Below are 25,736 nucleotides of genomic sequence, written 5' to 3' on the forward strand. Positions count from 1 at the left end.
TCTCTCTCCCTCTCTCCTTCTCATTTTCTAAAAAAAATGTGTTCATACACACAAAGTGTGTAGGCAAATGTTAGTAATTATTAAGATGATTAAGATCTAAAGATTCCTAATCCTTCAACAGTGTGTGTGTGTGTGTGTGTGTGTGTGTGTGTGTGTGTGTGTGTAATAACTGAACAACACTTTGGTTCCACATTAATTTGTAAAGAAATTCCTTCACAATTTTGTGAAGCCAAAAAATTGTTCTTAAAATGATTCGTCGTCCAAATGTGCTGATGCATCAACGCAATTTAAGAAATTAATTGGCAATTTTAAGTCCCACGTTAAATATCCAAAGGTTAAAATATACTTTTGAGTTTTACTATGAACTCTTGGATAATATAATATATACACGAATGCATTTTGAGTTGAGCATAATTCTTGTACAAAATAAACAAATGAACCTCTTATACCATAAGCTTTTATGGAGAAGACGAGCATCATCTCCAATAATGTACATACAAACGGGGGCCGTCAGACCGATCTACTGGCGTCTACGGACGGTTCAACGCTCGATGGAGATACCTCTGCGCCGTAATCCCAGAATTGTTTCAGCTCGCGCCTTATCAGTCCCAAAATCACTACAACACCTGGTGACCAGAGAAGGAATAAGAAGGCAAAGTAAAATATCTGCAAATTTTATCGGCCTAAAATTGGAAAAACGCGTCTAGAAAACCAAACAGAAGATGTAAGATCAATGCGCTGGAAATTATCTAGTGTACATGGAACGAGATAGAGGAGTGCAGGCTGGCCGTTGCCATTCATGAGATACAAACCCAGGTAAGTAAGACCGAGTCCTGGAAAAGGAATAACGTTCCATTAGTACCACATGAAGACAATATGGACATGTTTAGTTCGATCATGCTGCAGTCTGCAATTAAAAGGAAATGAAATAAATACAGGAGCGTGAAAATCACTACCGTATCCAGAATTCTAATAACTAGGGCAAATAATACTAATAACTACGGCAAGAACAAAAGAAGAACAAAAGACAAGTAGGTTAGAAACTTTACATATGCAGACAAAAACAAGTGCGTTGAACTTATCTGCATCACAAGTATAGATCCCGTGACACCACAGCATGGCCAACTTTTCGGTTCACGGGACCGCTGTCTGCATGCAGTACTGCTCCTCCCATTCCTTCCCACCACCACCACCAATAATAATCCTTTGCTTCCAAGGTTATAAAAAAACTAGGTGCTAGTCAGGCGGCAGGCTGAGATCTAATGCCTAGGCGGTTAGGTGAGGCCTAGAAGGTGTCTGGGCGGACTATGCGGATTTAAGTAAATCTATTATATTTCATATAAATAAATATTTGTTTATACTTAATATATATATATATATATATATATATATATATATATAATTTCATCACAAACTACAAAATAGAATGACATATATATATTATGAAGTATTGGAACACACTGAAAACATGAGGAACAAACATATAATGTGTGTTCAATTAAGTATTCAACAAGTCTCTTTCAATTGATTGAGAAAAAAATGCAAAATGAAAGTTATCTATTTTCTGTCTAAGTGAGTCGCAACCTAGACGAGTGCTTAGACGGGTCTGGGAGGGCTAGGTAGGTGCCTAGGCGGTCTAGGCACCCCTTCTTAATTTTGAAATGCCTAGGCATTAATTGGGGCTGTGGCCAGCCGCCTAGCGCCTAAGCGGCACTAGGCGGGGATTTTTAGAACAGTGTTTGCTTCTCATTCCTCCTATAAAACCCACCAACTTTGGAGCTCCAAAAACCACAACCTTAACGCACCAAACAATTCCTATAAGAAAAGATATGGAGGGTGCTCGTCAAAAGCTGGTCGTAGTTTTGGCTGCTGTGGTTTTGGTTGCAATTGCAGGCAATGGCGGTTTTGTTCAGGTTGCTAATGCTCAGAACATATGCAACATCTCTGTCACCGGTTTGATGACTTGCAGGCCGGCTGTGACTTCTCCGAATCCGGCACCGCCTACAAAAGCCTGCTGCGCGGCGCTGTCGCACGCCAACCTGAGCTGCCTTTGCTCCTACAAGAACTCCAGTGTGTTGCCTTCTCTGGGGATTGACCCTAACCTTGCCCTACAGCTTCCCGCCAAGTGCAAGCTTCCCCATCCTGCCAATTGCTAGACAGAGCTACGTACAAAATGGTGCAATAAACAAACATGATTTAGTTACGATTAAGATATGATTAATCGTGCAATCATGCACAACTTAGGATAATTAATATGCTTTCCTATATGTAATGTAAGCATGTTTATAGTTTGGATGTGTGCGTTTCTTTTGTCGTTCTAGTTCAATTTGCTATCATGTTTTCGATATAATGTAATATTATTAATAATACAAATCTCGGTTTTCTTTTTTTTTTTCTTTTTTTCTTTTTCCGGTAACAAGCCTCTTTGAATACAAATTTTAGAAACGGAACTTACCACAAGCCTCTTTGAATACAAATCTCGGTTTTCACATAAGTGGTTACGTTCAAATTATGGAATATATAATTAAGATTGCAGTCACCTTTTTTCACATAGAACTCTAGTTTTTTTGTATGGTTTTCGAGAGAAATGGAATTTATTAAGCTAATAGGCTCCAGCAAGTGAGGAATATCCCCCATCAAAATTTCACGAGTAATATAATTATTAAGGTGATTAAGATCTAAAGATTCCTAATCCTTCAACAATATATATATATGGGATAAGATCAAGGGACAAATATTTTTACAAATACTTTTACACTCTTTTTAAGCCTTTTGATTACATGACATCCAATGGTTCTTATTTATTTATTAAATGACATGGATGCTTATGTGGATTTTAACTAATATTAAAGATAAAAAAAAACTGAAAAAAAAAAAACATAAAACTGGAAAATTAAAACTAAAATTAAAAAAGGAAGAAGCTCTAGTTGTACACATTCCTCCTTCTCCCCCTTTGCTAATGTGGTTTTGCAACTTCATGTCCTGGATTGATACGAAATTATGATGCCTTCTACAAGAAGCTCTAGTTGTGATTTCTGCAGCTCTCGTTTCAAATTTCCAACCATCTTGCCGACCCCAACCTATAGCATAACCTGCAACATGAAGTTGCAAAACCACATCAGCAAAGGGGGAGACGGAGGACTACGTACAACTAGGGTTTCTTCCTTTTTTTAATTTTAGTTTTCATTTTCCAGATTTTATGTTTTTTTCAGTTTTATTTTATCTTTAATATTAGTTAAAATCCACATACGCATCTATGTCATTTAATGAATAAATAAGAACAATTAGATGTCATGTATTTGTACCATACTTGACAATCCCGAAACTACTGAGCACTGGTCAACGTTATACCGTCAAGGATCCAGAAGAGTTTCCCTCCAACCAGGAGGCCAATCACAGCGCGACGTGTGTCGATATCAGAAGCCAATCATAGCGCGACACGTGTCAACATCAGAAGTCAAGCACAACACGACACGTGTCAATGTCAGAACAAAGCTAGAAACTCTCTTCTATAAAAGGAGATCATTCTCCCACAATATTTCCTAATGTCATTTGTACTAAATCATTCACTAGTACTCACTAAATGAGAGCTTGAATCTTTGTACTTGTGTAAACCCTTCACAATTAATGAGAACTCCTCTACTCCGTGGACGTAGCCAATCTGGATGAACCACGTACATCTTGTGTTTGCTTCCCTGTCTCTATCCATTTACATACTTATCCACACTAGTGACCGAAGCAATCTAGCGAAGGTCACAAACTTGACACTTTCTGTTGTACTAAAATTCTCACTGATTTTGTGCATCAACATCATGTAATCAAAAAGCTTAAAAAGAATGTAAAAGTATTTGTAAAAATATTTGTCCTTTGATCCTATCCCTATATATATATATGGGAGCAAAGTTGCATTTGATCGAATGAAATTACCGGAACATCCTCAAAAAAAAAACATAAAAGTTGGGTTATGACAGTTTGAGAGGCTAATTCTAAAATAATAAGAGAGAAATTAATTAAAACTGGAGACCGTTTAGTTGGTCAAACATAAACAAAAAGATAAATGGCCTACCAACTCAAACCATCTATTCCAACCTCAAATTTTATAATTCATTGCAAAATTGTTTTTTGCATAGTGAATTATAATATGAACAGTTCCAATAATTGAACAACACTTTGGTTCCGCATTAATTTGTAAAGAAATTCCTTCACAATTTTGTGAAGCCAAAAAATTGTTCTTAAAATGATTCGTCGTCCAAATGTGCTGATGCATCCACACAATTTAAGAAATTGAATTGGCAATTTTAAGACCACGTTAAATATCCAAAGGTTAAAATATACTTTTGAGTTTTACTATGAACTCTTGGATAACATAATATATACATGAATGCATTTTGAGTTGAGCATAATTCTTGTACAAAATAAACAAATGAACCTCTTATACCATAAGCTTTTATGGAGAAGACGAGCATCATCTCCAATAAAGTACATACAAACGGGGGCCGTCAGACCGATCTACTGGCGTCTACGGACGGTTCAACGCTCGATGGAGATACCTCTGCGTTGTAATCCCAGAGTTGTTTCAGCTCGCGCCTTATCAGTCCCAAAATCACTGTAACACCCCTAGTGACCAGAGAAGGAATAGAAGGCAAAGTAAAACATCTGCAAATTTTACCGGCCTAAAATTGGAAAAACGCGTCTAGAAAACCAAACAGAAGATGTAAGATCAATGCGCTGGAGATTACCTAGTGTACATGGAACGAGATAGAGGAGTGCAGGCTGGCCGTTGCCATTCATGAGATACAAACCCAGGTAAGTAAGACCGAGTCCTGGAAAAGGAATAACGTACCATTAGTACCACATGAAGACAATATGGACATGTTTACTTCGATCATACTGCAGTCTGCTATTAAAAGGAAATGGAATAAATACAGGAGCGTGAAAATCACTACCGTATCCAGAATTCTAATAACTACGGCAAGTAATACTAATAACTAGGGCAAGAACAAAAGAAGAAGAAAAGACGAGTAGGTTAGAAACTTAAAATATGCAGACAAAAACAAGTGCGTTGAACTTATCTGCATCACAAGTATAGATCCCGTGACACCACAGCATGGCAACTTTTGGGTTCACGGGACCGCTGTCTGCATGCAGTACTGCTCCTCCCATTCCTTCCCACCACCACCACCAATAATAATCCTTTGCTTCTCATTCCCCCTATAAAACTAAAGCAGCAGAGAACCGACTGGCTGCGTGCATTCCCTCCACAACACCCAACGCGTAAGTTAATCAAGATGGATCGACAGGCTTTCCAAACCTACAGGTCTCTATGGAGGGTGCTCGTCAAAAGCTGGTCGTAGTTTTGGCTGCTGTGGTTTTGGTTGCAATTGCAGGCAATGGCGGTTTTGTTCAGGTTGATAATGCTCAGAACATATGCAACGTCTCTGTCACCGATTTGATGACTTGCAGGGCGGCTGTGACTTCTCCGAATCTGGCACCGCCTACAAAAGCCTGCTGCGCGGCGCTGTCGCACGCCAACCTGAGCTGCCTTTGCTCCTACAAGAACTCCAGTGTCTTGCCTTCTCTGGGGATTGACCCTAACCTTGCCCTACAGCTTCCCGCCAAGTGCAAGCTTCTCCATCCTGCCAATTGCTAGACAGAGCGACGTACACAATGGTTTAATCAACAAACATGATTTAGTTACGATTAAGATATGATTAATCGTGCAATCATGTACAACTTCGGATAATTAATATGCTTTCCTATATGTAATGTAAGCATTGTGGATGCAAATTTCTTCCTCCTTGATCTTGGACAATTTTGCACCTACAAAACAATTAACACCTTAGGTTAAGGCCAAGAGCCTCACGCGCCCACGATGAATGGTGGGGGGCTTTGGCCGAAGAACCTCCGATGCCAAAGTTAGAATTTAGAGAGAAATAGTGTTTAGAGAATTTTGGGATTTTTGCCAAAGTGTTGGAATTTTTTCTCCCCTTTTTGGTGAGAATGAGAGTATATTTATAGGGATAGGAGGTGGCTAGGGTTTTTTGGGTTTAATTAGGAGTTACAAAATAATTAGCCAATAACTCCCTAATTAACTTGGCTAATTATTTGTCATATAAAGGAAAAATGGTAGAAGGATGAAAGATGGCCGGCCTTTTTGTGGGAGTTAGGGTAAAGTGAATGGTCTAAATGCTAATTAAGGGAATGATTAGCTAATTATCATTATTTTAGAAGGAATGTTTTAGGAATTATGGATAGGTATAATATTTAGCTAATTGATTAGCTAAATAATGAAATAGGAAATATATGAATAAATTAGGTTTTAAGTTGATACCTATTTTGAGCACTTTTGACTTGGTTGAGGGATAAGTGCATGCTGCTTGCGCGTGGAAATCCCGGTATGCCCCAAAGGTAGTTTTGTCTTATTTTGTCAAAAATCCACGTGTCACCTTGTGAATATTATTTTTGGCTCCACAAGCATGTTTAGTTTGGATGTGTGCGTTTCTTTAGTCATTCTAGTTCAATTTGCTATCATGTTTTCGATATCGAATATGTAATATTATTAATAATACAAATCTCGGTTTTTTTTTTCTTTCTTTTGTTTTTCTTTTTTTCTTTCGGTAACAAGCCTCTTTGAATACAAATTTTAGGGACGGGATTTACCACATGCCTCTTTCAATACAAATCTCGGTTTTCACATAAGTGGTTACGTTCAAATTATGGAATATATAATTAAGATTGCAGTCACATATTTCACATATAACTAGTTTTTTTATATGGTTTTCGAGAGAAAAGAAATTTATTAAGCTAATAGGCTCCAGCAAGTGAGGAATATCTCCCATCAAAATTTCACCAGTATTATAATTATTAAGATGATTAAGATCTAAAGATTCCTAATCCGTATATATATATATGAAACCTTTAAGGGAAGGATCCCCATTTCTTTTATAAAAATGGGGATTAGTTATAAGGTTCACACCACATCGAATTTTAACGATCAAAACCGTCTATTTTTCAAGTTTTACCTCATAGATCATTCTTGCAATATATTAGCCAAATCCAAAATGTTTAAGACATATAATTGAGTTCAAAGAAATTAATGAATACTTTGTTATATAAGAAACAATGAAATTTTATCTTACTTACAAAATAGACGGTTTTATATATATCTAAATGGGGAGTGAAGCGACTATCTACTGATAATGGTAGAAATTATGAGGACAACAGTCAAGACTACAGTCATTATGATTATTGGGAGTGCAAATATCATACCAAATGTTATTAACAGATAGGAAGAAGACGATGAAAGATTGGTCGGTATTTACCTTGAATTTGAGATACTCAATGAATTGACTGTGATTAAGAAGACGATGTTATAAACAGAATTTGAGATACTCAATGAATTGACTGGGAAGTTTTAATAATTTCTGAATCCCAATAATCATAATGACTGTAGTCTTGACTGTTGTCCTCATAATTTTTACCATCATCAGTGGATAGTCGATCTGCTTCCCATTTGGTATCAGAGTCAAATGAGTGGTAATTGCATTAGCATCTTCTTAATCTGCAAGTCAAGTTCATTTTTAGTCTTTCAATCTACAGTCTATCTTATCTGTTAATCTTCTAAGTATGTTTGTTCGACTCCCCAACCAAACAGTAAGGCATGTTCCAAACAATAAGTCCCAGGAGAGGCATAAGTGGATTGCATGAGCGGGGAAGAAGTTTAGCTAATACGCGAGGAAGGTGACACATTTAAGTTTTCTGTATTTTGTTTGCCTGTATTGTGAACTTCATGAGTAGATTATTTAGATCTAATTCAATGGCCAGCACTAGCTCTAGATCCAGCCTAGGTACAATTCCAGATATTGTTAATGAAGAACAAAAACTTAATTTTCAAACTGGTGAAAGTGTTGACTTTGGAGATTGGAATATCCCCAAGGTTTCAAGTAAAAATATTTACAAAAAGAAATGGTCAGTAGCTTCATTTAGAAGTGAACATCATGTTAAGATAGTTGAAAAAGCTTATGCTCTTAGTAAAGAACATGAAACTTGTCAATTGTTTTCCCCTAAACAAATTAAAACACACAGAAAAGATGGTCATAACTATATCCATATAGGCTTAGTTCAAATAGCCGTAAAACCTTTAACACGTAGAGACCTTAACACCTCTATTTTGTTATGTCTCCGAGATGCTAGATTCACTAATTTTAGTGATAGCATCCTTGGAATGATTGAATCCAGTCTTTACAGTGGACCTATCCATTTTGATTGTTTTCCAGACCTTACCATAAGTCTTTCAGATCCTCATATGCTGAAAGCACTCACATTAAACATTAAAACTTCAGGATACCAAGTCCTTGAAGGAACACAGCCTTTGGCATTATTATATCGAGTTTACTATAAAGTCACTGGCACAAATATGAATTTCCAGGTTTTAACCAAAAGTCCTAGAGATCATACACTTTTAATCCAAACAAATCAAGAAAATGCAAACATCAAAGTTCCCAGAACCATTAGGTGGTCAGATATCAGTATACCTTCAGATTGGTGTTTGATTAATGAAAGCAAACCAGTAGCCATCCAAAATAGTCTAGTCAATCTAGACAACATAGAACAATATTTTGACGGGACTGCTAAAATCAACTTTGACCGTTCAGCCAGAAAATCTTGTGAGTCCACTCAATCACATAGATCATTTGCTCCTAGCAAAAATTCTTTTTCTGGATCCATACCAACCGATAGGATGAGTCAAGATTAAGAGTTAATCAATTCATTAGCCAATAGGAAATTAAAAGCAGTAGACACTAGTTCATCTGTTACCCAACAAGAATTAATCAATGATTTGATTAATATCAAATTAAAATCAGGAGAAACAACTTCCCAAATAACACATCCGAGATATCAATCTCACACCCAAGATCAGGGAGAACAAACTTCTCCAACAAAATCTGATTTCGAAGCAGGTCAGATTAATCATAAACTCTTAGTTCTAAACAAACCTTTCAAATGGAACGAGAAACGGCTCAATGCTGATATTGAAGCCACAAAAAATATTCCCAGAAGGAATGTTTTCAGAAACAAATATACAAAAAAATAAAAATTGGAAATTTACAAAGAATGGACTAATTTTATGGAAACCCACAGATTTGAAGTATTTTTCTTTGATTATGTTGAAAAGTACTATGAGTCTGCAAATAAATTAGAGGTAATAACCAAGGAAAATTGGCTTAAAGAAGACAAAACCGTTGTCTCTTCCAGCCATCCCCCGCAAGAAACAATCCTCATCACAACTGCCAATACCCAAATTCCAGCTACTCCTTTTAAGCTTCCCAAGGAAGATGCATGAGTTAAACCTGTCATTGAGCAGAATAAATTCACTAACCAGAGTCTACATACCATAGGAAAACAGTTAGATAAAATAGAAACAAAGATAGATAAACTTTCTCAACCAAAACCAATACACAAAGAAAAACCATTAATCAACTTCCCAAAATCTTCTTCCAACCCAATTGCTTTAAAGACAATGTCCACAAGTCAAAAAATAGAATAGATGTTACAACAACTAAAACAAGAAAAAACAATCAATGTTTTACAAAATCAAGAAGAGTCTCATGTAGAAACAAATTCTACAATATGAGATTCAGAAAATGAAGCTGACACAGATTCCATAAAGAAAGTGGAACAAGCTTTTCAAAACCTTGAACTCAAAAGGATTAACAACAAACGTGTTAATCCAACATCCCTCACAAAAAAACTGGTATCCCAGACCTACATCTCCTGATATTCAATTTGAAGAAAGAAATATCCCAAATCAATTTTCCGTCTCTTCTGATAAACTGTATGAATGGAATATAGATGGCTTATCAGAACAAGAACTCTTAAATAAACTCCAACATATTTCTATGGTTGCTAATAGCTATATCACCAATCATAATCTCAGCCAAACACAAGTTGTCGACCTTTTGGTCACTGGATTTACTGGAATGCTCAATTCCTGGTGGGAGAAACCTCTCAATGAACAATCCAGAAATGAAATAAAACACACAATCAAAAGAGATGAAGAAGGAATACCCATCTTCGATGAACAAATAGGACAAGGCGTCCCTGACGCAGTCAACACATTACTCTTCACAATCATAGAACATTTTATAGGAACATCTAGTAATGTCACATCCAGGATCCATGATCAACTTGGTAATTTAAGATGTCCTACATTAAGCGACTTTAGATGGTACAAAGATGTATTCATGTCTAGAGTTATGCTTAGAGAAGATAGTAATCAACCATTTTGGAAAGAAAAATTTATTAATGGATTACCAAACCTCTTTGCTCATAAAATTAGAAATGTCTTAAACAACGAAGAAGGAGTCATATTATACCATACCCTTACTTATGGAAATATAATTAATATTATCCAGAAAGAAGGCTTGAAAATGTGTATAGATATGAAAATCTTAAAACAAGTTAACAAAGATAATTCCATCGCTAAGTATGAATTAGGAACGTTCTGTGAATAATATGGACTACCTCCTATTGCTCCATCAAATAAAAAGAGAAAATCACAAGTCTATAACAAGTATTCCAATAGATACTAAAGTAGAAAATACCCCAGATACAACAAATACAAATCTAAAAATAAAAATTTTGAAACCAACAAGTTTTACGAAAAATCCAAGACTGATAAGTCAAAAAGGAAACTCTCAGGGAAATTTCCCTCCAAGGACCAAAAAGGAAAATGCTACAAGTGTGGCAAATTTGACCATTATGCCAATAAATGTCATGTAAAGAAAACGATTAGTCAGTTAAAATCTCTGATGAAGAGAAACTTCAATAAGTCCAAGTTTTAGAAGTTAGAGACACAGACTATAGTCAGTCAGAAGATGATGTACAGTCGTCTTCTTCAGAAAGCAACTCATCTAGTAGTTTTTCATCACCCGATATTAAATTAGGTTGTACTGATACCTGTTGCAATAACAAGATTTCAGTACTCAACAAACAAGAAGAACTAGAGAATCTTCTTATTGAATTAATTAGCAAGGTCAATGACTCAGAATTAAAATCATTTTACCTCCAGAAACTAAAGAAATTAGTTTCTCCAGAAGAACCTAGCACTAGCCAATCCCAACAAATTCCAAAAATATCTCTTAGCACAACCTTGGAAATGTTCAATAAGTCTAAGAAAGAAATCACAGTTAAAAATCTCCAAAGAGAAATTAATAAAATCAAAGATGAAATTAGATTTTTAAAATCTGAAAAATTTAGAAGTTTGTACTCACCTTAGTAAAATTCGGACACAAGCACTCATCAAAGAAGAAGAATGCAGTAGTTCCTCTTCAGATCACAATTCAGATGCTCAGTCGAGCAAACATTCCACACAAGACTTAGTCTTAGGTCTCTTAGACAAGATAAGAATTTAGAAATGGTATTCTAAAATTAAAATAATAATTGAAGACTTTCATTTAGAAACAATTGTTTTGATTGATTCCGGTGCAGACTTGAATTGTATTCAAGAATGATTAATTTCTACTAAGTATTTTCATAAGTCAACAGAGATACTTAGTGCTGCTAAACAGTCACTAATGCAATTAAAATATGAAATACCTAAAGCACATGTTTGTCAAAACAATATTTGTTTTAAAACCCCATTTGTTTTAATAAAAAAACATTTCAAATCCAGTCATATTAGGTCTCCCTTTTATAGCAGTTATATATCCTTTTAAGGTTCATCACAATTGGATTACCACCAAAGTTTTAGGACAGAAAATCACATTTGAGTTCTGCTTGGAAACAGACCTCAAAAAATTAAGACACTTACAAAAGAATAATATTTCAAAAACCATTAGTATAATCACTAATAAATCACAACACATTAATTCTTAAAAGAAGAAATTAATCACAAAAGAATTGAAGAATAGCTAACAAGTAAATCTTTGTTAGAAACTATTGATAATTTTCAAAAGAAACTTATTAATGACATCTGTTCTGATATTCCCAATGCCTTTTAGCACCGCAAACAACACATTGTTAAACTTCATTACATGAAGGAGTTTAATGAATCAAAAATCCCAACTAAAGTCAAACCTATCCAAATGAGTCAAGAAGTCATGGAATTCTGCAAAACAGAGATCCAAGAACTTCTTAATAAATGAATCAATAGAAAAAATAAATCATCATGGTCATGCCCTGCATTTTATGTTCAGAAAAACACAGAATTAGAAAGAATGACTCACAGATTAGTTATTAACTATAAACCTTTGAATGAGGTTTTGGAATGGATTTAGTATCCAATTCCCAACAAAAGAGATTTGATAAAAAGGCTTTCTCAAGCAATTATTTTTTCAAAATTTGACATGAAATCAGGTTTTTGGCAAATTCAAATTCATGAAAATGATAAATACAAAACAGCTTTTGTAACTCCTTTCGGTCACTATGAATGGAATGTAATGCCTTTCGGCCTCAAGAATGCACCTAGTGAATTCCAAAATATTATAAATAATATTTTTAATCAATACAGCTATTTTTCAATTGTTTACATTGATGATGTCCTAATTTATTCAAAATCAATAGATGAACATTGGAAACACTTGCATATGTTTGCTAGAATAATCAAGTCCAATGGATTAGTTGTTTCTGCATAAAAAATTAAGTTGTTTCAGACTAAGATTAGGTTCTTAGGATACAATATTTATCTGTCTACCATTCAACCCATTGATAGAGTTATTCAATTTGCCGATAAATTCCCAGATCAGATTACTGACAAAACCCAATTACAAATATTAATTGGATCATTAAATTATGTTTCAGAATTCTATCCTCACCTCAGACAACAATGTAAACCTTTATTTGATCGTCTCAAAGATAATCCTCCATCATGGTCTCCTGTTCATACTTTCATTGTTAAACAAATCAAATCACATGTTAAAACATGACCTTGTCTTGGCATTCCAACTCCCAACTCATTTAAAATAGTTGAAACTGATGCATCTGACATTGGTTATAGAGGTATCCTCAAGTAGTCTATTTCTTCCGGATCTCCTGAATAAATTGTTCGTTTCCATTCAGGAGTATGGAATCTAGCACAATATAACTATAGTACTATTAAGAAAGAAATATTATCTATTGTATTATGCATTATCAAATTTCAAGATGATTTATTGAATCAAAAATTTTTAGTCCGAGTCGATTGCAAATCTGCAAAACATGTTTTACGAAAAGATGTTCAAAACATTGCATCAAAACAGATTTTTGCACGGTGGCAAGCCATATTAAGCATTTTTTATTTTGATATTGAATACATTAAAGGCAGCCGCAATAGCATCCCCGATTTCCTAACAAGAGAATTTTTGCAGGGGAAGAATGTCAGGACAAAAGCCTAAGGCTTCCAGCCACTTTACCACCACCAGTAAAACACGAATCTATTCTCGATTCCTCATCAGCCTTAGCCATAACCAACCGATTCACTCATTTAGGATCCACAGTGGGAAATTTCCAACCAAACTACCAAACACCAAGACCAAACTACCAAACGGCATTAGTCAGTCAGTATGATCTTTATTCATCCTACTACCCATCTTTATCAAACCCAGCAATTAGTTATACTAAAACATCTTCATACGTCAATAAATCACCCAAGGAATGCCTTTTTAGCATATCCCCCAATATTTTCCAGGAACAAACACCAGCCAAAATAGCCAAAATGGTATTCCCGGCCAATTTCCATTATCTACCAAATGCACCACATAAAACCCTCAAATATTATCACGTCATTCTCAGTGAGACTGAATCCATTGCTATTAAGCCAATTTTTAGTACAACCCATGCCAACAAAATTCTGTACCATTCCCTTCACATTGGAAAAATCCTAACATAAACAGAATGAGGATTCCCCCTTTACCAATCCAAACCTCTTAATTCTCAGCATGTTCTTATTCCCATAACAAATACAATTATTTTGATTATATCGACGCTTGGTCTAACATTTTCCTTCATCAAACAAAAGACTTTAGTCATTCATGGTTTGTTACTTTTGATAAAAGTTTCAGATTAAATTTCCCAACATGGTTTCCCAGATGGTGGTCATTTCATGCCCCAATAGCGAGCCTCCTTCCCGAGGACCTCATGCACGTTTTATCAAAAAATTTCCAAAAGAAATTTGACAGAAGCAAATTCAACCACTATATCACCTTTCTCCCATTGTTCATGGCCAATTACAAAATCCCATGGATAATGAAGTTGAAATTGGCGAAGTCTATCGACAAAGAGCTGTCAAATGGTGGGACATGTTTAATCCCCAGAAAATCATCAACTTGGTCCTCTCTGAATTTCCCATCATTCAAGCTTAAGTTCAAGCCATTTTGGCACAACCAGTCCAGCAGAAAATGGCATTGCCAACAATTCCAGAACAATCCCTATCAGACATTAGTCCCTCTTCATGTCTCAAAGGCACTTCTAAGTCATCCAAGTCGAGTTCGAAAAAGAAAGAAAAATCGTCTCAGCTCAAGGACCTTGCCCAACAATTACTTGCAGAAGCAGCCATACTCCATACTGAAGACTCAGACTCCAAATCCTTAGACTCATCCTCTCAACAACCGGCCAGCACGCAAAAAGCCAAATGGATATATTATCAGGATTCCCAAGACCCGTTTGAATGGTAGAATTCAAAATTTGTAATAATTTGTAATCATTCCAAAGTATTTTACCCAAGTAAATTTTATAGTATCAGCCATGTGATCCCTTCACAAGAAGACAGAATCTGCAGTAGCAGCAATCATTCAGACAAATCACTATTCATGAATAGTAAAACCACTTTTACTATTCATCCATCATTTCAGAAGCAGTCGCATGATTCCACAGTAAAAGGAAAATCATTCCTCCAACTTTTACAGTTCTCTTCACATGGGCAACCGGGATTCCCGCTTCAATTTCAATCATTCATCCAACCATCTCTAGCCTATATCATCACAATCCAGAACCCATTCCTAGGAGGCTGAAAACTCTGCGTATTCTTAAGAACAAGAACAGAGTCCAATATTCAGCTACATATTGTATCCAGTCAAAACTGTAAACACTTTTAATTATCATGCCAAGGATGCCTGCGAGCTCCATCTTCATTTTCATCAATTGTAATTGCCAGTAGGCAAATTGTAAGTCTTCATTTCAAAGTTTAATAAACTTATTTTCAAAATATATCTGCATCATTAATTTTAATTCATTATTTTTATTATGAAGAATATTTTCATAACCATTGATTTTGAATGGCATAAAATTCTTAATCACAATCAATTCATTGAGTATCTCAAATTCAAGGTAAATACCGATCAATCTTTCCTAACATTTGGTATGATATTTGCACTCCCAATAATCATAATGACTGTAGTTTTGACTGTTGTCCTTATAATTTCTACCATCATCAATAGATAGTCACTCCTCTCCCCATTTGGTAATGTGTGTGTGTGTGTGTGGGAGCAAAGTTGTATTTGATCAGAACATCCTCACAAAAAACACAAAAGTTGGGTTATGACAGTCTGAGAGGCTAATCCTAAAATAATTAGGGAGAAATTAATTAAAACTGAAGACCATTTAGTCAATCAACATAAGCAAATAGATAAACGGCCTACCAACTCCAACCATCTATTCCAACCTCAAATTTTACAGTTCATTGCAAAATTGATTTTTGTATAGTGAATTATAATATGAATAGTTCCAATAACTGAACAACACTTTGGTTCCGCATTAATTTGTAAGGAAATTCCTTCACAATTTTGTGAAGCCAAAAAAATTGCTCTTAAAATGATTCGTCGTCCAAATGTGCTGATGCATCAACACAATTTAAGAAATTAATTGGCAATTTTTAAGTCCCACGTTAAATATCCAAAGGTTAAAATATATTTTTGAGTTTTACTATGAACTCTTGGATAATGTAATATATACATGAATGCATTTTGAGTTGAGCATAATTCTTGTACAAAATAAACAAATGAACTTCTTATACCAGAAGCTTTTATGGAGAAGACGAGCATCATCTCCAACAATGTACATACAAACGGGGGCCGTCAGACCGATCTACTGGCGTCTACGGACGGTTCAACGCTCGATGGAGATACCTCTGCGCCGTAATCCCAGAGTTGTTTCAGCTCGCGCCTTATCAGTCCCAAAATCACTGTAACACCTGGTGACCAGAGAAGGAATAAGAAGGCAAAGTAAAACACCTGCAAATTTTATCGGCCTAAAATTGGAAAAACGCGTCTAGAAAACCAAACAGAAGATGTAAGATCAATGCGCTGGAGATTACCTAGTGTACATGGAACGAGATAGAGGAGTGCAGGCTGGCCGTTGCCGTTCATGAGATACAAACCCAGGTAAGTAAGACCGAGTCCTGGAAAAGGAATAACGTTCCATTAGTACCACATGAAGACAATATGAACATGTTTAGTTCGATCATGCTGCAGTCTGCTATTAAAAGGAAATGAAATAAATACACTTGATATTATGAGCAAGAACTTACAATCATAAACAAAGGCGAAATGGATGTTACCGTAACAGAGCAGAAAATGAAAATATATAACACAATGCTTTTCCCGAGCAAGGTAGGCATTTTTTTTGTAATTCATGTATATTGTAGGAGGGGAAAGAAATTTTTTATTTTTTACTTTTTTTTTTAAATAAAAACAAATTAGATGTTGCAAGAGCACTCACCAATTCCATAGCCAATTAATAACCAGGGAAAATATCCGTTAAACGCACTCTTCTTATTTTCTTTGTCAAACCTGAGACAGCCAAACCAGGAAAAGATCAAAAACGGGGGAAAGATATACAGAAAATCAAATGTAAAACAAAATACTCAGAAATAGAAAATCAATAACAATTTAACACTCAAGTTCAATATTTGTATGGCATTCATTATCAATATATCACCCAATTGACTTTAATTATTTTGGCCATCCAGCAACAATTTTTATATGGACTTCTTGGGTTCATCAGCAGAAACTGAGCAAAGCATGATTCCAGCATGCAAATAACAGAGAAAGGAATCGTGTTATCTTTAATCTCTCACCCCAACCCTCTATTGCCCGGAACCAAAATCAGCCAAAGTGTTCCATATAATGTCTCGTCTGGACTTCATTACATAGACAACAACAACAACAACAACAACAAAGCCTTTTCCCACTAAGTGGGGTCGGCTATATGAATCCTAGAACGCCATTGCGCTCGGTTTTGTGTCATGTCCTCCGTTAGATCCAAGTACTCTAAGTCTTTTCTTAGAGTCTCTTCCAAAGTTTTCCTAGGTCTTCCTCTACCCCTTCGGCCCTGAACCTCTGTCCCGTAGTCACATCTTCGAACCGAAGCGTCAGTCGGCCTTCTTTGCACATGTCCAAATCACCGGAGCCGATTTTCTCTCATCTTTCCTACAATTTTGGCTATTCCTACTTTACCTCGGATATCCTCATTCCCAATCTTATCCTTTCTCGTGTGCTCACACATCCCACGAAGCATCCTCATCTCCGCTACACCCATTTTGTGTACGTGTTGATGCTTCACCGCCCAACATTCTGTGCCATACAACATTGCTGGCCTTATTGCCGTCCTATAAAATTTTCCCTTGAGCTTCAGTGGCCTATGACGGTCACACAACACGCCGGATGCACTCTTACACTTCATCCATCCAGCTCGTATTCCATGGTTGAGATCTCCATCTAATTCTCCGTTCTCTTGCAAGATAGATCCTAGGTAGCGAAAACGGTCGCTTTTTGTGATCTTCGCTAGATTGCTCCGGTCATTAGTGTGGATAAGTATATAAATGGATAGAGATAGGAAAGCAAACACAAGATGTACGTGGTTCACCCAGATTGGCTACGTCCACGGAATAGAAGAGTTCTCATTAATTGTGAAGGGTTTACACAAGTACATAGGTTCAAGCTCTCCTTTAGTGAGTACAAGTGAATGATTTAGTACAAATGACATTAGGAAATATTGTGGGAGAATGATCTCGTAATCACGAAACTTCTAAGTATCGGAGTGTGGTGTCGTCTTGACTTGCCTTATCTGTCTCATAGGTAGATGTGGCATCTTCTCTGGAAGTACTCTTCCTCCATCCAGGGGTGGTATCTTCAACTGGTGGAGATGCACAAGGTAATGTATCAATTTCACTTGAAGCTTACTTGTAGTTTCAGGCTTGGTCAAGCGCGATACAAACCATGTAGTAGGAGTCCCCCAAGTCGCCGAGCTAGGGGGTCTGCTGAAAGAGGTGACAGACAAGGTAAGCAATCAGAGCTCCGACTGATTGTTTACCTTCTCCCCATCTTGCAGCAGCATGAAGGATAAAGAGAAGAAAAATGAGAAGAGATGATATGAGATACTTTTGCTTTTGAAGAAGTAACTTTCCACAGGCTTATTCTTGAACTGAGCTGGAGGGTTTTCTGGTTTCCTCCAGAGTATAAGGCCGACTGAAGAATTTGAGGGTCAAAACAAGTCCATCAAATCTAGAGTACGTTCCACCCTGCTGATATGGGATACTTTTGCTTTTGACAGAGTAATGGATGTATCGGCACGTGTGCTGTTACGCTTGTCTCCACATGCTTCCTTGTATCCTTCGCACTTGCCCTATCTGTTCCTCAAGCAGATGCGGAATCTTCCCTGGAAACATAAGATGTTGAAGATGAGTACTCGAGAGCAATGCCAGGTAAGTAATCAGGTAAGGGGTTCCAGGCAGTCAGTTCCTGGCTGGAAGCTTAATTCCAAGTGCTGACTGATTGCTCTCTTTCTCCTTGTCTTGCAGGTAAAAACAAGGCCAAAGGAAAAGACAGGGAAAAAGCATGATATGGGATACTCTTGCTTTTAACCCTGATGATATGAGATATTCTTGCTCTAGTATAGCTTGTTTGCAGAGGTATTATCGGGGGGAAAGAAAGCTGAATATTTCGAAAGGCTTCGTTGGGAGTGCCCTCTCAGATATGATGAAGGGTTGAGCATTTTTGCAGGTCTGCCTGTCTGTTGGGGATGGAGGTCGACATATATAGGAGTCTCCCTAACAAGTAGTAATGCTATTCCTTTACCCTGCTTGGTCATAGCACGGTAGTGGGAGCTGCCAGTTTCACATGTTTTAACTCTGTCAGAGCACTTTGAAAAAGTGGTCTGTGGTATCTGGCTCTCGAGATTCGGAGAACGATGCCTCTTCAATTTTTGAGAAAGCAATCATGCTGGGGGTCTGGCTCTCGAGATTCGGAGAGCAGTGTCTCTTCGATTTTTGAGAAAGTAATCATGTTGGGAGTCTGGCTCTCGAGATTCGGAGGGCGGTGCCTCTTCGATTTTGGAGCAAGCAATCGTGTTGGGAGTGTTGTCTCGAATGTGAGTAAAGGTTGGGCATGTTTGTTAGTCTACCTTGCCACGAAGCACAAAGGTTGACACACAGGGACTTTCCAATTATCCAGCAATGGTACTGTTCCTTTACCCTCTCTTCGCTTTTGAGAAAGTAGTCATGTTGGGAGTCTGGCTCTCGAGGTTCGGAGGACGGTGTCTCTTCGATTTTGGAGCAAGCAATCTTGTTGGGAGTGTTTTCTCGAATGTGAGTAAAGGTTGGGCATGTTTGCTAGTCTACCTTGCCACGAAGCACAAAGGTTGACACACAGGGACTTTCCAATTATCCAGCAATGGTACTGTTCCTTTACCCTCTCTTCGCTTTTGAGAAAGTAGTCATGTTGGGAGTCTGGCTCTCGAGATTCGGAGGACGGTGCCTCTTCGATTTTGGAGCAAGCAATCTTGTTGGGAGTGTTTTCTCGAATGTGAGTAAAGGTTGGGCATGTTTGCTAGTCTACCTTGCCACGAAGCACAGAGGTTGACACACAGGGACTTTCCAATTATCCAGCAGTGGTACTGTTCCTTTACCCTTGTGGGTAATAATATGGTAGCTAGACCTTCAAAATTTATGTGTCTAAACTTTGTTAGTGCTGTTTCTTTGCTATTCTTTTACCTTTCTTGGTCAGAGCGATGTAGTGGGAGCTGCAAGCTTCACGTGCTCAACTTTGGCAGAGAACTTTGGCAAAGTTATCTGTGGTACCCATGAGCTATTGTTGCGTGTGGGAAGTGGGTGATTGAACAGTAAGATTCATGTGCTTTCTACTTCACCAGAAGTCTTCGACAGAATGCCCATAATTTCTGCAAAGCTGAGTGTGCGTGTGACAGGTGCTGACAAGGCTAGAAAAGTAGGTGGCTCTTCGATTTCTGAGATCGGCCCTCGTGGTCTCTGAGCAGCCCAGCTTTTGAGAAAGCGAGCGCCTCTTCGATTGATTCGGAGAACGATGCCTCATCGATTTTTGAGAAAGCAATCATGCTGGGAGTCTGGCTCTCGAGATTCGGAGAGCGGTGCCTCTTCGATTTTGGAGCAAGCAATCTTGTTGGGAGTGTTTTCTCGAATGTGAGTAAAGGTTGGGCATGTTTGCTAGTCTACCTTGCCACGAAGCACAGAGGTTGACACACAGGGACTTTCCAATTATCCAGCAATGGTACTGTTCCTTTACCCTCTCTTCGATTTTTAAGAAAGTAGTCATGTTGGGAGTCTGGCTCTCGAGATTCGGAGGACGGTGCCTCTTCGATTTTGGAGCAAGCAATCTTATTGGGAGTGTTTTCTCGAATGTGAGTAAAGGTTGGGCATGTTTGCTAGTCTACCTTGCCACGAAGCACAGAGGTTGACACACAGGGACTTTCCAATTATCCAGCAGTGGTACTGTTCCTTTACCCTTGTGGGTAATAATATGGTAGCTAGACCTTCAAAATTTATGGGTCTAAACTTTGTTAGTGCTGTTTCTTTGCTATTCTTTTACCCTTCTTGGTCAGAGCGATGTAGTGGGAGCTGCAAGCTTCACGTGCTCAACTTTGGCAGAGAACTTTGGCAAAATTATCTGTGGTACCCATGAGCTATTGTTGCGTGTGGGAAGTGGGTGATTGAACAGTAAGATTCATGTGTTTTCTACTTCCCCAGAAGTCTTCGACAGAATGCCCATAATTTCCGCAAAGCTGAGTGTGCGTGTGACAGGCTGGAAAAGTAGGTGCCTCTTCGATTTCTGAGATCGGCCCTCGTGGTCTCTAGGGAGCCCAGCTTTTGAGAAAGCGAGCGCCTCTTCGATTTCTGAGATCGGCCTTCGTGGTCTTTGAGCAGCCCAACTTTTGAGAAAGCAAACGCCTCTTCGATTTCTGAGATCAACCCTCGTGATCTCTAAGCAGCCCAGCTTTTGAGAAAGCAAACGCCTCTTCGATTTCTGAGCAGGCGCCTCTTCGATTTCTGAAGCTCCGTCGAGTGCAGATTTTTATAGGGGCTGGCATTAAGTTCCAAAGCACACTTGAATCTCCACCAGTAGAAGCTTCATTCTTGCACTTCTAAGATCTTGATTTGTCCGACCTCTTCTCTCTTCAACACCTTTGAAAATGTCTGGCCCCTCCGACCGTCGTTTTGACTTGAACCTTGTTGAAGAGGCAGCCCCGCCTTCTCCAGACAACATATGGCGCCCATCCTTCGTCTCCCCTACTGGTCCTCTTACCGTTGGGGATTCCGTGATGAAGAATGATATGACCGCTGCGGTGGTGGCCAGGAACCTTCTCACTCCCAAAGATAACAGACTACTTTCCAAACGATCTGATGAGTTAGCTGTTAAGGATTCGCTAGCTCTCAGTGTTCAGTGTGCAGGTTCTGTGTCTAATATGGCCCAACGCCTATTTGCTCGAACCCGCCAAGTTGAATCATTGGCGGCTGAAGTGATGAGTCTCAAACAGGAGATTAGAGGGCTCAAGCATGAGAATAAACAGTTGCACCGGCTCGCACATGACTATGCTACAAACATGAAGAGGAAGCTTGACCAAATGAAGGAAACTGATGGTCAGGTTTTACTTGATCATCAGAGATTTGTGGGTTTGTTCCAAAGGCATTTATTGCCTTCGTCTTCTGGGGCTGTACCGCGTAATGAAGCTCCGAATGATCAACCTCTGATGCCTCCTCCTTCTAGGGTTCTGTCCAGTACTGAGGCTCCAAATGATCCCCCTCCGGTGCCTTCTCTTTCTGGGGCTCTACCGACTGCTGAGACTTCTCCTAAGCAACTTTTGTGAAGGCTCCCTCTTGTGTGTTTATTTTGACTCATGTATATGTACATATTTGTAGCTTATCGGGGATATCAATAAATAAGCTTTCCTTCATTTCAACGTATTGTGTTAAATACACCAAAGCCTTCTTCGCTAAGTTCTTTGAATTTTCTTTTGTTGAAGCTTGTATATTGAAGCTTTCTGAGTGGAGCATGTAGGTTGGGGTAGTGTTCCCTTAATTTCCCGAGTGAGGAAAACTTCTCGGTTGGAGACTTGGAAAATCCAAGTCACTGAGTGGGATCGGCTATATGAATCTTAGAACGCCATTGTGCTCGATCCTGTGTCATGTCCTTCGTTAGATCCAAGTACTCTAAGTCTTTTCTTAGAGTCTCTTCCAAAGTTTTCCTAGGTCTTCCTCTACCCCTTCGGCCCTGAACCTCTGTCCCATAGTCGCATCTTCTAATCGGAGCGTCAGTAGGCCTTCTTTGCACATGTCCAAACCACCGTAACCGATTTTCTCTCATCTTTCCTTCAATTTCGGCTACTCCTACTTTACCCCGGATATCCTCATTCCTAATCTTATCCTTTCTCGTGTGCCCACACATCCAACGAAGCATCCTCATCTCCGCTACACCCATTTTGTGTACGTGTTGATGTTTCACCGCCCAACATTCTGTGCCATACAGCATCGCCGGCCTTATTGCCGTCCTATAAAATTTTCCCTTGAGCTTCAGTGGCATACGGCGGTCACACAACACGCCGGATGCACTCTTCCACTTCATCCATCCAGCTTGTATTCTATGGTTGAGATCTCCATCTAATTCTCCGTTCTTTTGCAAGATAGATCCTAGGTAACGAAAACGGTCGCTCTTTGGTATTTCTTGATCTCCGATCCTCACCCCTAACTCGTTTTGGCCTCCATTTGCACTGAACTTGCACTCCATATATTCTGTCTTTGATCGGCTTAGGCGAAGACCTTTAGATTCCAACACTTCTCTCCAAAGGTTAAGCTTTGCATTTACCCCTTCCTGAGTTTCATCTATCAACACTATATCGTCTGCGAAAAGCATACACCAAGGAATATCATCTTGAATATGTCCTGTTAACTCATCCATTACCAACGCAAAAAGGTAAGGACTTAAGGATGAGCCTTGATGTAATCCTACAGTTATGGGAAAGCTTTCGGTTTGTCCTTCATGAGTTCTTACGGCAGTCTTTGCTCCTTCATACATATCCTTTATAGCTTGGATATATGCTACTCGTACTCCTTTCTTCTCTAAAATCCTCCAAAGAATGTCTCTTGGGACCCTATCATACGCTTTTTCCAAATCTATAAAGACCATGTGTAAATCCTTTTTCCCATCTCTATATCTTTCCATCAATCTTCGTAAGAGATAGATTGCCTCCATGGTTGAGCGCCCTGGCATGAACCCGAATTGGTTGTCCGAAACCCGTGTCTCTTGCCTCAATCTATGCTCAATGACTCTCTCCCAGAGCTTCATTGTATGACTCATTAGCTTAATACCCCTATAGTTCATGCAATTTTGTACGTCGCCCTTATTCTTGTAGATAGGCACCAAAGTGCTCGTTCGCCACTCATTTGGCATCTTCTTCGTTTTCAAAATCCTATTGAAAAGGCCAGTGAGCCATGTTATACCTGTCTCTCCCAAAAGTTTCCACACTTCGATTGGTATATTGTCTGGGCCTATTGCTTTTTTATGCTTCATCTTCTTCAAAGCTACAACCACTTCTTCCTTCCGGATTCGACGATAAAAAGAGTAGTTTCTACACTCTTCTGAGTTACTCAACTCCCCTAAAGAAGCACTCATTTCATGTCCTTCATTGAAAAGATTATGAAAATAACCTCTCCATCTGTCTTTAACCGCGTTCTCTGTAGCAAGAACCTTTCCATCCTCATCCTTGATGCACCTCACTTGGTTTAGGTCCCTTGTCTTCTTTTCCCTTGCTCTAGATAGTTTATAGATATCCAACTCTCCTTCTTTGGTATCTAGTCGTTTATACATATCGTCGTAAGCCGCTAACTTAGCTTCTCTGACAGCTTTCTTCGCCTCTTGCTTCGCTTTTCTATACCTTTCACCATTTTCATCGATCCTCTCCTTGTATAAGGCTTTACAACATTCCTTCTTAGCCTTCACCTTTGTTTGTACCTCCTCATTCCACCACCAAGATTCCTTTTGGTGTGGGGCAAAGCCCTTGGACTCTCCTAATACCTCTTTTGCTACTTTTCGGATACAACTAGCCATGGAATCCCACATTTGGCTAGCTTCCCCCTCTCTATCCCACACACATTGGGTGATTACCTTCTCTTTGAAAATGACTTGTTTTTCTTCTTTTAGATTCCACCATCTAGTCCTTGGGCACTTCCAAGTCTTGTTCTTTTGTCTTACTCTTTTGATATGTACATCCATCACCAACAAGCGATGTTGATTAGCCACGCTCTCTCCTGGTATAACTTTGCAATCTTTACAAGTTATACGATCCCCTTTCCTCATTAGAAGAAAATCTATTTGTGTTTTTGACGACCCACTCTTGTAGGTGATCACATGTTCTTCTCTCTTCTTAAAGAAGGTGTTGGCTAAGAAGAGATCATATGCCATTGCAAAATCCAAGATAGCTTCCCCATCCTCGTTTCTCTCCCCAAAATCATGGCCACCATGAAAACCTCCATAGTTGCCTGTCACCCTGCCCACGTGTCCATTTAAATCTCCTCCTATAAATAACTTCTCCGTCTGAACAATTCCTTGCACCAAGTCTCCAAGATCTTCCCAAAATTTCTCCTTCGAACTCGTATCCAACCCTACTTGAGGTGCGTACGCACTAATCACATTGATAAGTTCTTGTCCTATTACAATCTTGATTGCCATGATTCTATCTCCTACCCTCTTGACATCTACAACATCTTGTACCAAGGTCTTGTCCACGATGATGCCAACACCGTTTCTCGTTCTATTTGTGCCCGAATACCAAAGTTTAAACCCTGAGTTTTCTAGATCCTTTGCCTTACTACCAACCCACTTAGTTTCTTGTAGGCACATAATATTTATCCTTCTCCTCACCATAACTTCCACTACTTCCATAGATTTTCCCGTTAAGGTTCCTATATTCCACGTTCCTAAACGCATTTTGCTCTCTTGAACTCTACCCTTCTGTCCTAGCTTCTTCACCCTCCCCCGTCTAATAGGATCAAAGTACTTCTTTTGTGTGTCCCGGGTAAAGTTGATAGGAGCATATGCTCCCAAACAACTTTGAGTGGAGTCGTTCGAAAAGAAGTTTCTATGGCCCCCTTGCTCATTTAACACTGCATCCGGGTGCCGATGGAGATACAGCGACCCTTGCTCACTTATCACTGTGCTTGGGCCACACAGCGCGCCACTTACGGGTGACGCCCTAGCTTTAGCGCGATTTTGTTCTGGATTCATTTTCATAAGGATTCGACGTGATCATGGAGTGCCGGCTGTCGACTACCTGACGCCCTCCCCCTCCTCCTTTATCCGGGCTTGGGACCGGCCATGTAAGACATAGGCGGAGTTGACTTCATTACATAGACGACTAAGGAAAAATTATAGGACTTGATAACAAGAAATATATATGTGAAAGGAGTTAAGTTTCCTCTTTCATTGACGAGGGAGCGAGAAAGTTCTGATACAGATATA

At 38.6% G+C, this 25,736-nt stretch overlaps 3 protein-coding genes across 8 annotated transcripts in view; 2 read left to right on the forward strand and 1 right to left on the reverse strand.

Moving 5' to 3' along the window:
• Positions 1 to 320: 320 nt before the first annotated feature.
• LOC126618868 (signal peptide peptidase-like 5) overlaps positions 321 to 25,736 on the reverse strand; it is a 31,750-nt gene continuing 6,334 nt past the window's right edge. Inside the window, exons 12-14 of one of the 6 annotated variants that reach the window (XM_050287071.1) lie at positions 16,693 to 16,763; positions 759 to 833; positions 321 to 626 (exon numbers count right to left, since the gene is read on the reverse strand). In XM_050287071.1, the coding sequence (XP_050143028.1) occupies positions 511 to 626; positions 759 to 833; positions 16,693 to 16,763 (262 nt within the window). In that variant the 3' untranslated portion in view covers positions 321 to 510. Of the gene's footprint in view, positions 627 to 758; positions 834 to 4,309; positions 4,618 to 4,739; positions 4,824 to 15,859; positions 16,166 to 16,288; positions 16,373 to 16,692; positions 16,764 to 25,736 lie in introns of those variants that run through there. The other 5 variants (XM_050287072.1, XM_050287070.1, XM_050287069.1 and 2 more) reach the window with 5 other exon arrangements.
• Positions 1,753 to 2,388, forward strand: LOC126618877 (putative lipid-transfer protein DIR1). The gene has a single exon (XM_050287086.1). The coding sequence runs from the start codon at positions 1,830 to 1,832 to the stop codon at positions 2,154 to 2,156; it is 327 nt and encodes a 108-aa protein (XP_050143043.1). The 5' UTR covers positions 1,753 to 1,829; the 3' UTR covers positions 2,157 to 2,388.
• LOC126618878 (putative lipid-transfer protein DIR1) lies at positions 5,246 to 5,802 on the forward strand. The gene has a single exon (XM_050287087.1). It carries the CDS (start codon positions 5,324 to 5,326, stop codon positions 5,648 to 5,650), a length of 327 nt encoding a protein of 108 aa, XP_050143044.1. The 5' UTR covers positions 5,246 to 5,323; the 3' UTR covers positions 5,651 to 5,802.

Source organism: Malus sylvestris, chromosome 4 (genome assembly GCF_916048215.2).
Source record: "Malus sylvestris chromosome 4, drMalSylv7.2, whole genome shotgun sequence".
Taxonomy (NCBI): domain Eukaryota; kingdom Viridiplantae; phylum Streptophyta; class Magnoliopsida; order Rosales; family Rosaceae; genus Malus; species Malus sylvestris.

Excerpts from the sequence above, each read along its gene's own strand:
- LOC126618877 (XM_050287086.1), top strand. The coding sequence starts at position 1,830 with ATGGAGGGTGCTCGTCAAAAGCTGGTCGTAGTTTTGGCTGCTGTGGTT.
- LOC126618878 (XM_050287087.1), top strand. The coding sequence starts at position 5,324 with ATGGAGGGTGCTCGTCAAAAGCTGGTCGTAGTTTTGGCTGCTGTGGTT.